Source organism: Vicia villosa, unplaced genomic scaffold, assembly GCF_029867415.1.
Source record: "Vicia villosa cultivar HV-30 ecotype Madison, WI unplaced genomic scaffold, Vvil1.0 ctg.000060F_1_1, whole genome shotgun sequence".
Lineage (NCBI taxonomy): Eukaryota > Viridiplantae > Streptophyta > Magnoliopsida > Fabales > Fabaceae > Vicia > Vicia villosa.
This window is the reverse complement of record NW_026704990.1, coordinates 892,463-904,473: the sequence shown is the minus strand read 5'-3', so window position 1 is coordinate 904,473 and position 12,011 is coordinate 892,463. Positions and strand designations below refer to the sequence as shown.

Sequence of the window (12,011 nt, the reverse complement as noted above, 5' to 3'; positions counted from 1 at the left end):
ATCTTATCTTCTATCAATAGATCATAAATCCAAATTGATAGGGGAGTGTATTTTTCTTATAAAATATAGATGAAATAAAGCTACTCTAGAATTAACACATAAATCCTTTGTAATAATCAATTGAACCGAAGTTAGAGTCGTAGTAACATCGCAATGGATCATTACTCTTCTCCCGGAGGCACATGGACGATGATCCCAACCCCAAATTCCAATTCCCAAATCCAATCCCAATCTCAACCCAATCAAGACCCTAACCTTTTTCTTCAACAACAGCAACAATTTCTCCATCAACAACAACAGCAGCAATCTTTTCAACAATCACAAACCCCTCAATCTCAATTCCAACTCCAGCAACAGCAACAACTTTATCAACAACAACGACTTCTACAACAACAACCCCAACCCCAACCCCAACAACAACCCCAACAACAGCAACAGCCCCAACAACAGCAACAGCAGCAGAATCTTCATCAATCACTCGCTTCTCACTTCCATCTCTTACATGTATGTAAACCCCTTCAAAACCCTAATTTTAAATTTTAAATTTTTTTGTTATTGTTTTTAATTAAGATGAAATTGATTGTTTTGGATGTAGTTGTTGGAGAATTTGGCTGAGGTTGTTGAACATGGAAACCCGGATCAGCAATCAGATGCATCGGTATGAGATGTTGTTTGTGATTTTTTTTTCATTGTAGGGTTATTTATTTGAATACTGAGTTGTGTTAGTTTTGTTTGGTTTTGTTGGTTACAGATTGCTGAATTGAGTAACCATTTTGATAAGTGTCAGCAGCTGTTAAACTCAATCTCTGCTTCTATTAGCACCAAAGCCATGGTATTTACACTTCTCTTTTTATTTATTTTTGTTTTTGTGTGCTTGATTGTTGAAATAATATACAACATTCAACAATTGAATTGATAAAGTTCAATGTATATAGTAAGTTATTAAGCAGTGTAATTTTGTTTGAAGAGTAGTTATTTAGAGTTACTCCAAATCTTGACCCTTAATTCTGTTATTAGTTAATGGTAATTATCACTCATGTGAGCCGAGACGCGTGAGACGCGGTAGGTTACAAAAGATGGAGAAACTTGCTTTCAAATTATCAAAAACTACCTCTTTTGGCATTGATGCTCACGTGCCATTGTTTCTGATTGTCCAAGGGCTATGCACTCCGCTTAGTGTGTGTTTGGGTAGAGCCCCTTTCCTTGATGTCACCCTGTGTTGGCGTGGGGGTTTCAATATTTAGCTTCTTAAATTTACGGTAATGTTGCATTGGGACGCGAAAAACTTGAATTGGAAGCTGATTCGGTCATACTGTTAATCTAGATTGTGAAAAAGTCAATTTGGGATTTTGGGTATTGATTCAAAAGTTTTATTTTTATGAATCTTTATAGATAATAGATTGGGTATTGATCTTATCCCGAAATTGAGTTTTCTTGTGATTATTGCATCTGGTTGTGAAGAACTGAGATTAGATATTCTGGTTATGCTCTTTATACAATCTTATACCTCAGTATTTGTTTTTGCATCATTATCTCAATAAACAGAAAGCTCCGAAACACATGGTATATGACATACCTTGATTATTAGAAAAGGGAAAGAATGAAACATATGATTTAAATGGTGCAATGCATAGATTAAAAAAAAAAAAATAAGGCCCTCATAAATTTCTCCATGTTAAGCCGGTTTTTTCTTGTAAACAACATTTGAACAAGGAAGGTGATGTTAGAGAAGATTTTTTTTTTTTCTTTCAAAAACCGCCGCATTCTTTGTTTTTTTCCTTCTCACTCGAGAGAAATCAAGATTTGGTGTGTTGGGGTGTGTGTGTGTGTCATGCTATTTGCTTGCTAAACAATAATTACTGATGTTATTAAAAAGAAGAATGATTCATTTGCTGTGTTTGTCCTCGAAATATTAAAAATCTAAGTTTTTTTTGCCAGTAGTTATAAGCTGGGGTTCTTTGCCTGACTTGAGGGAGTTTTGGTTGTTTAATGCAGACCGTTGAGGGACAGAAGAAGAAGCTAGAGGAAAGCGAGCAATTGCTAAATCAGCGAAGGTCTGTACAAATTGTATTAGATATCTCTGTTCAGTAAAGTTCATATAACCTAAATACATGTTTTTTTCTTCTATTTCAGAGATTTAATCGCCAATTACACAAAATCTGTGGAAGAGCTTGTCAAGTCTGAGCCATAAGAGAGTATCATTCTTTTCAGCATGGTAATAAACCTTAAATGAGATTTTATTTGTTAATAGATTGCAGCTACAGATGATATCAATCGATAAAAAACTTTGATTTGTCCCTTTGAGTTATATATTTAAATTTTGGCTTACCATTTTCATCTTTCAGCCATACTAGAGTATGTAGAAGCATGGCATTGTGGAAAGTGTGAAATTTGGTAATCTGAAGAGATGTAATGTAACTGATATATATGATGTAAAAATGGTTACCATATGTGCTTTATTTTGGCCATTGATCTAATGTTGAATTAAGACTTTCGAATTGTGATTTTGGAGTAAAATTTTCATTTAGATTGAATGGAAAATGTCATTCATGTAGTTGAAAATGTCATGCGGAATTGAAAGTTAAAATGGTTTTAGGAACATTTGATGTTTTTGCTAGACCAAGGGATAGATGATTGAAAGATAAAATGAACTTTGACAAATGATTGATACACATGACTTGATAAACGAATGGATGAGTGTATATTTTATGTTACATGTGTTTTAGATGACTTGATAAACGAATGGATGAGTGTATATTTTATTGGCCTCTTACCGGAGAGTTTGGTTTCATATGTATACTATTTCATCATCCAATTAATCAACTTTATGTTGTTTATATATTAATTTTACTTTAAAACGAATTTAAATTTTGTATTAACTTTGGTTACAAGGCAGGGATATCAAACCATATTATTGAAGCATTTACCTTTTTATTTTATTAATTCAAGTGCGAATTATGGTTGTATTTTACATCAAAAGTTCTTTTGTAAAAGATCCAAAATTAAGGTATGAAGGTGGACAAGACCCTGATTTTTTGGTCATTCTTTAAAGCCTGTGACCTACTTAAGGGGATGGACTAAGCATTTAATTTTGACGAAGTCAAAATGTGGTGGAAACATGAAGAAGGTTGTTTAGAAAAAGATCTGAAACCATTTAGAAATGATGAGGATGCATCATTGTAGTTGTGTTTGCTAAGAACAACAACTATGAAGTTGATATTTATATCGAGTCCAAACCATCTAAAGAGGAGTTGACTTATATGGAGAGGTATAAAGAGAAATAAAAGGAACATGAAAGTGGTGAGGATCAAAGTGGTGAGGACAGTGAATCAAGTGAAGACTCTATTACTGACATACACTTTGAAGACCGTGAAGGAGATAAAATGCATGATTTTGATGAAGATCTTGATGAAAGGATTCACTTAGGGGGGATGAAGATGAGTCTAGAAGGGAGAATGCTGATGGTGCTAATACAAGTCAACCAACCAACCATGGGTTTACCATAGAAGAGATGGAAAGGAAGAATGTCATTGAAGAAGATTACATGACAAATGAACTTGATAGTGAGGAAGATGTTGTGATGATAGGCCTGCAATGATTAGGATCAATGAAGAGGAAACACTTACAAAAGATTTCACATTCAAGGTTGGAATGAGATTTTCCTCTTTGAAGCAATTTAAAAAGGCTGTACTACAATATTTTGAATGGTAGGGAGGAAAGATTTGCCAAAAATGTTTTCAATAGGTGTAGGGTTGTTTGTAAGAACAAAAAACAATGTAACTACACAGTACTTTGCAGTAGAGTTTTTGAGAACTACAACATTTAAGATCAAAACTTTGTTTCATAAACACAAGTGTGGAAGTGATAAGTGTCAAATTGTAATTATATTTTAATATAGTTTTGTGGAACTTATCAACTTATTTTGTTGAAACATAGTACATAACCCTCATCTTGTATGCAAATATGTACATATTTTGTTATCCTGTAAATATTGTGTATAGGTGCATTATCATGTAAATATCATGAAGTTTGATAGTTTTTATATCACTTTTGTAGGTATTCAAGCAATGATATTTAGTCATGCTAATATAAAACATTGAATAAGTTTTTCAAAGCTTCTGACTGTGCGTAGATCGGAGTTATGGTGAAAACAAGAGCTGATTTTTTTTCGAGACAACAGGGAGCACGCTAAGCATCCACATAGCTGGCAAAGTGCGGTCTGCGACTTTGAAACACTATAAATCATTTGTACATCATTTTTAGGTTATGGTTTTGGGTCTTTTTACTCTCAACTTCATCAGCCCAATTCTTGGAGATTAGAGGCTTAGAAAACAACATTGGCTGATGCAACTTAATGATTTGGAGTCGGATTTGCACCAATGCTTGAGACATCAACATGGGTGCTTGTTCTTATTCTCTCTTCTTCTATTTGTATTCTCTATTGTTGGGGTTTGTATGCAAGTTTACTCTTATTGTATGTATATTTGTTGATCTTTGTGTTGTATAATATCTATTTTACAAATCTTTATCGATGTTGTTCTTGTTTACTTGCTTTATGTTTGGATTTGAGTTGCTATAGACATATACTCTTTAAATCTGGATATAGGATGAACATCTATTAGGTTCTAAACTATAGACATAAATTTAGATCTAATATTCACACTGGATATCGATTCTTAATGCTCCTTGTTGTTTAATGGGTTGAGACATAGTCAATTAAGCAATAAGGTAGAATTCTCGTCGGTGCTGCAAACAACGGCACTCATATGAGGGATACATAATGATATTGATGAGTATTTTAGGTTGCTTACAACTAATCGATAGTTTTAAGTCTTTGACGGGTGGATGAAATTCGAAGCTTGATAAGTTCTCTATTCTCTAAGGAATGCATTTATTTTCTTTTCATAATTTTACTTTATGCATTTTACTCTTTTAAACCATTCAAACTCAAGCTCATAAACGTGGAGATTGTTGAACGATATTTTTCCCCTCACATTAATCCATGTGGATACAATAAAACAAAAATACTTACTTTTGCTTGTTGCTTTACCACAACCAACAAGAAGACAATTCTTCAATAAGAATGCCAAGGTTGATTAGGTTTCTAGGATGATAGTAGACAAGATGAATAACAATTCTAAGATTAAGTTGTAGTAGATGTAAGGTTGAGGTTTGCTACTAAGATCACTATTGGTTGCAGGGCTTTCAAAGCTAGGCAGTTGGCTAGACAAGTGTTGAAGCAGATGTAAGCAAACAATATAGTATGTTATGGTCACATGATGCTGAATTAAGCAGGGCATCTCAAGGAAACATATTCAATTTTAACATTAGCAGACCATGATCTGGGTTACAACAAATATTTGAAAAATGTTACATGTATTTTGATGGGACAAAGAAGGCATTGACATAGTCTTGTAGACCATTCATAAGATTAGATGGTTGTCACCTAAAGAACAAATATGGTGGAATTCTATTGATGACTGTTGGAAGGGATGCCAATGATCAGTATCTGCCAATTGCATTTGAGGTTGTAGAAATTGAAACCAAGGACTTTTGAAGTTAGTTCATTAAACTATTACTTAAAAACATAGGTGAAAGTAAGTCGTTCTTTATTTCTGATCAGAAGAAGGTATGTATATTTGTCTATGGATATTGTTTTATTTTAGGTCAAATTTATTTACTAAAATATTGGTCACATTGTGTGTAGGGGCTTATGCAAGTTTTTAAGGCAATTATATGCTAACTTAAAAAAGAAGTTTGGAGGGGATACATTATTTAGAGATCTCATGATGGCTACAACAAATGCAACCTACTATGAAGCACATGATGCAAATTAAGGAGGTGTGTTTATATGCTTTTGAATGGTTGGGAGTTGACTATCAGTTACTAGTAATGGTTTCATGTATTTACTATCAATTATGCTTACAAAAAGTTTATTGTATTTGTTACAGGGAAGGCCCAAAGATGACAAGGGAGGCCCAAGTAAAAATAAAAATGCCCAGACACAAGCACTTGTTGCAACAGAACCTTCTGTTGAACTTGCAACACAACCTTCCATGGAACCTGCAACACAAGCACATGTTGCACCTTCTAAGGAACCCGACTGTCAACCTTATGTGGATTCTCAACCTACTATAGAACTTGGAACACAACCTTCTGTGAAACCTGATTATGCAATAAGAAGAAATTATGGTATAGATCCTGAAACCTTGTCTCAATTGTTAGCTGATAAAGACCTTGGAGAGAATGTCACACTAGACATTCAACCAATTCGTATGAATACAAGTCCTGCCAAATAAAGTGTGCATGTGTGCCTGCCAAAAAACCTACTCCTGTTAAACCACAGTCAACCGGTGTAAGAACATTTATTGGAAAAAGACCAAAAAATACTAAGCCTACTACTACATTCAAGAAATAAGATTTTGTAAGGCCATCTATGAGTGATCCTATAATTTGTTTTAGTATTGCTCTTATAAGTTATTTTATTACAGTTACTTTACTAACATTGTGCTATCATATCAATAAAAAAATATGATACCAAAAACGAAACAAGTCAATCATGTTCCAATTCCAAAAAGACAAAATGATCGACTAAACATCAAGGAAACTAAAAAAACAAAACATTTTCGATTTTCTAGAAAATTCTTTTGATTTCAGTTTGGACTTCGGATTCTTGTTCTTCTTCTTTGTATCCTCATACAACTGTTTCAAATATTCCATAGCTTCCCTAGCTTCCTAGTATGAGTTCAAATTGCTCCCATCTTCATTCCTTGTTTTTTCTTGAATGTTTTCATCCCAAATGAACACATCACACGTCTCATCTCTCTTCTAAAAGGGACATCTCCTAAACAACCTCCCTTTATTTGGTCCCTTCTTGCATTGGTACGAAACCGTTCAGCTATTGAATCCACATAAATGTCTATCTCAAAATTTTATTGAAGAAGAAGAAAATGAAACGCCTTGTGTTGAGTTTGTCTTTGAAGAAGCCATTGAAGGGAGATGGGTTTGGCGACGTTGAAGGGGACTAGTTTTTTTTTTTTTTTTTTTTTACAAAAAACGATGAAGTCACGATGAAGGAGATGAGATAATGATATGTTAGGGTAAATTTAGGGGAAATTCAACCTATTTATCCATGTATGTTAAAATATAATTTTTTTAATAAGATTAAAATATCAAAAAAATTAATAACTTATCCACCTAGATTGTCACATCTGACTCCATTAGTTTCACTTGATGTCAGGAACCAATTGTATGGATTGAAAGTTTTTGGGGGACGATTGTTTAAAGGAAATTTTTTAAAGGACTAAAACCAAAATCTGATATATTTATGATGACCAGAAATATATTTAAGCCATTATTTCTTAAAAACTATGGATAATTTTTTAATAACCATAAAATAATTATATATTTTTATTAAGATTAAATTTTGTATTTTGAATATTCAATATTTTTCAGGTTTCCTATCCATTCTATTAAGAAAGGGTTCAATTTTATTTATTTATGTTTATAGAAATAAAAAGGGAAAGAGAAAATGAAGTGATTTTTTTTTTAAATATACATCTATATAGGAAACAACTGTAAGTTCTATGTTTCACATATAGGCAGTGTTTTAAAAATTAGACCGGATCGGCCGGTCGGACCGGTCGAACCGGGAACCGGCCAGTTAATCGGTCTGGTTTAATAGCTGGATCGGGAATGTCATTGAACCGGTGTGAACCGGTTAAAACCGGTGTAAATCGCTAAAACCGGGAAAACCGACAGTTTTTGTGAACCGGTGGTTTAAATGCATTTTTTAATTTTTTAATTTAAAAAAATTAAAACAATGTCATTTTGACTATTTTAATTAAAAACTAAAATTAAAATAAAAATAAAAAATAAAATAAATAAAATTAAAAATTAAAAAATTAAAAAAATGGTTGTAGATGCGATTGATTTTGTTACAGATGATTTTGATATGGAAGAAGGAGATCCCAACATTGAAACAATTTTTCTTTTATTGAAATTAAATTTAGTAGACAATGAAATTATTTTGTTATAAATTATTCAATTAAATTATGTTGCGATTAAACTTTTGTTTATATTTTATAATTATTTACTATTTGATTGTGTGTGATACTTATGTGTAAAATTTGAATTTAAATTATGAACTTGTGAATTTTTTTATAATATGATGTTTTCAAAAAATTTAAGTATAGTTATATTTTGTAGGGACTGAAATATCTGATTCGACAGATTTTATACCTATATAATTTTGTTATAACGACCGGTCTATTCAACCGAGTTATCCGGTTTAACCCGGTTTAGTCATGCGGTTCGACCAGTAATCCAGTGGTTCGACCAATAAACCAATGATCCAGTACCTTCACCGGTTTGATGTCCGGTCCGGTTTCTAAAACACTCATATAGATAATATTAAATTATTATTAATAATTTTTTTAAAATATAAAATAATATATTAATATGAATATTTTTGATTTGGTTGTATTATCAACCAATCCACCCAACAATTCAACCCCAAATAACCTTCAACTAACAACTCACAAACTCCAACGTCAACCAGCATATTCTCACCGAAGACATCCAACCTTGCACTGATGGTGTAAATCAATAAACTAGTGTCGATTATGGTGAAACATTTAGTGCATGTTTGATTTAGCTTTTGGAAAGGCCAAAAATAATTTTAGAGGTGTATAATTGATTCTGGATAATTTTAAGATGTTTGGTTAGGCAAAAGTAGAATTGATTCTGTCTCCAGAATTGATTATACTTGAAGTTAGAATTTGTAGCTTCTACCTTCAGAATTGATTCTGGATGATTTTTACACTATAATTTATTATTCAATCACTTTTACATAAATGTATCCAAACATAAATTAATTTTGCTAAACTCAATTGTGATAAAACCAATTCTATCAAACTTAATTCTAATAAAATTAATTTTATCCACGGCCAATCCAAACACACTCTTAGTTCTGTAGTCAAACTTATTACTATTTGCATACTGTGTTTCCTTGTCAAAGTCATGTCGCCTTCATCAATTAGACGACAAAAATAAAATTTTTGTCCACGAAAATCTTAATGAAACTGTGTACATGTACCATCCTCTTATATTTTTTCATCCTCAACTCCTTGACAACGTGAATTTTCTCAAGAAGTCTCTCAATGAAATTAAACAAGCACCACACACATGATATTAATGATTCACTGATTATGTCTCTACAATAGGAATCCATTACATCCTTTCTGATTACTCCTTTTTTATTTCTCTTCATGACAATAACATCACATATATTCTTTTGTATGTGTATGAAATTATCCTTAATGTTTCATCCTAATAGGAAGATTCTAAAAGTTCTATATTGGTTGGAGATAGAACATTGAAAGAGTGACACTCCTCACCTTATCAAACCGGTTTTATAAAGATGAGTTAGTTCAAACTCTAATATGATATCAAATTCTATCAATCGGACCATAGACCGTCCACCGTTAATATCCACACACCAAACCCAAAAGAATATTGGGCGCGAGGGGGTGTAAGTGAGGGGGTGTAAATGAGTTTCGAATTAGAAATGGAGGATTAAGGTCCAATGAGTTATTTTCTAGATCTGTTACTATATATTCATAATATCTTTTTTCTCTCAAAAGATATATGCATAAGAGATTATGGAATGTGCATGCGTGTCCCCTTGCAAGCCATCACCTACATTAGTTGACACCAAGGTAAAACATAGTGGGTCTTTAGGTGACCCTTATCATGATCCAACATAATATTGATATCTTGCTGGAGTATTACAATACTTTACATTTATAAAACTAGACATATCATATGCAATTCAACTAGTGTTTCTCTTTATGCATGATGCAAAAACAGAAGACATATCTTCCTTAAAACAAATCATTCAATATATTCATCGTACTATTAATTTCGGCCTCCATCTATACCCCTCCTCCACCGACAAACTCATCTCTTACCTAAACTCTTCCTAGGATGGATGTTTAGACACAAGAAGGTCTACCTCTGATTTTTGTGTGTATGTCAGTGATAATCTAATTTCATGGTCGACAAAATATCAACATACCTCTTCTCAATCGAGCACAGAGGCCAAATATCGAGTAGCATCTAATATCGTGTGTGAATCGCGTTGGATTCAAAATCTCTTTTTAGAATGACACTATCATGTTACAAAGGCTACTTTAGTCTATTGTGAAAACGTCGACGCAATGTACCTATATGACAATTTCAACATCGGCACACCAAACACAATGAAATTGATATACACTTTGTGCGTGAAAAGTTGTTTGCGATAAAGAGAGTATTACACACCCCCTCTCCATATCAAAACGTTGATATCTTCACAAAGAGACTTCCACCGTAACTCTTTGATGATTTTGGAGGAATTCTCCACATTCGTGCATCTTGAGTTTCGACTATGGGGATGTATTAAACTAATAAGAAAGATTATTATTAGATTTTATCGTAAATTATTTTAAGAATCACATGAAGATACGTTTGATGTATACGTACTTATCATATATGAAAAAATATGGCCTACATTTCTTATATTTATATTGAAAAAGATATGGCCTACATTTCTTTTATTTCACTTTTTTCTTATTTAGTTTTGGTTCATGATGGATTGATGCGTTGTTAGGGCATTGGTGAGACCAAATGACATCACCATATATGATGATATTAGTATTTCAAATCCAGCTTTGAGATAACTGTTACATTATGAAACTCATTCAACCATTCCTCTACTATGGAAGTCAGGTAATGTTTTGAGTATCTTAACCTTTTTAAGTTCTCTATATAGTCCACACACACCCGTTTAGTATATCCTTCTTAAGCCATGCTTCTTTATTTATCATTATTTCATGTTCCGCACCCCTCTTAGATCCTCTTAGACGACAAGCCTTCCAATTGTTTAAAGGTGAATTCTTATCTACCCAACACAAAAAATTGGGTAGAGGGGTGCAATGTGAATTCTTAGATCCTCTTAGACGACCCCTCTTAAATTGGAAATAATCAAAAAATATACTATTTAATAATTAATTAAATAAGATAAAATTAAATGGTGCAATGTGATTGGTAGAATGTACACTACCCAACTTTTTGGGATGGGTAGAAAAATTGTCCTCTTGTTTAAAAACTTCGAGGAGAGAAATCCAACATGTAAACTTTTATTACGTATCATAGGGTTGTTCAAAAAATTTAAGAACTGAACCGAATTATTGAATCGAATCGAACTGGAGTTAAAATAATTAAACCGTTATATTTGATTAGTGAATCAAATTATAATATCCAAACAATTTTAAAACCGAACTAAAACTAAAATCAATTCGAATTGAAATTGAATTATAGCCGAACCAAAATTGAAAATAGAAAATACTTAAAACAAATTAATTTTTTTGTTTTTAAAAAAAATTGTAAATAACTTAAAGTTTCAGTTATTTAATAAACGGTCTGATTTGGAAAAAATTATTTTTTAATGATTCGAAATTTCAAAATAATATATCAAACCAATAATTTTGAATCGATTCGATTTTTAATAAATTGAAACAGTTCAATTCGTTTCGAGTGAATTTTTACTATAATTTAACGAACTGGACCATCAACATCACTAATCATAATAACTTAGGATTATTTATGCTCATTACCCTTGCCATTTAATAATATTTTATACAAATTTAGTAAGCTATTTATTGAATTTTGTCTCTCATATGTTTATAATTAGATATACTTGAAAAGAGATCAAAGAGTTCCAATTTTCGAGGTATTTTTAGATGTTTAGGTGACATATTATATGAGAAAATTTCTTCAGAGACAATATGACTTGGAGCTCACTGTGGCACACTAGGCTGAGGGAGACGACTTGGAGCAGGCTACGCACAGAGAGCGGGCGCTAAGGTACTACTTCCTATATTTGATAGGCACCTAGCTCTTTGTGGACACGAACTCGACGTACACAGACGTCGTATACCTTACGTACTTATCGGATATAGCACGTATCC

General features: G+C 32.4%; 1 protein-coding gene across 2 annotated transcripts; it reads left to right on the top strand.

Annotated features, from left to right (window-relative positions):
* On the top strand, positions 1 to 2,527 carry LOC131623345 (mediator of RNA polymerase II transcription subunit 9-like). Of its 2 annotated transcripts, XM_058894354.1 has the most exons (6): positions 1 to 504; positions 596 to 658; positions 752 to 832; positions 1,996 to 2,054; positions 2,134 to 2,215; positions 2,346 to 2,527. In XM_058894354.1, exons 1-5 carry the CDS (start codon positions 154 to 156, stop codon positions 2,189 to 2,191), a joined length of 612 nt encoding a protein of 203 aa, XP_058750337.1. In that variant the 5' UTR covers positions 1 to 153; the 3' UTR covers positions 2,192 to 2,215; positions 2,346 to 2,527. The 2 variants fall into 2 exon arrangements, with proteins under 2 accessions (XP_058750337.1, XP_058750336.1); XM_058894353.1 differs by having other exon boundaries at positions 2 to 504; positions 2,134 to 2,527.
* The last annotated feature ends 9,484 nt before the right edge of the window (positions 2,528 to 12,011 follow it).

Bases quoted from the DNA above. Each gene is read 5' to 3' on its own strand.
- LOC131623345 (XM_058894354.1), top strand. From the start codon at position 154: ATGGATCATTACTCTTCTCCCGGAGGCACATGGACGATGATCCCAACC. The intron at 659-751 runs GTATGAGATGTT...TGTTGGTTACAG, and splicing joins ATCAGCAATCAGATGCATCG to ATTGCTGAATTGAGTAACCA. The intron at 2,055-2,133 runs GTCTGTACAAAT...CTTCTATTTCAG, and splicing joins CAATTGCTAAATCAGCGAAG to AGATTTAATCGCCAATTACA.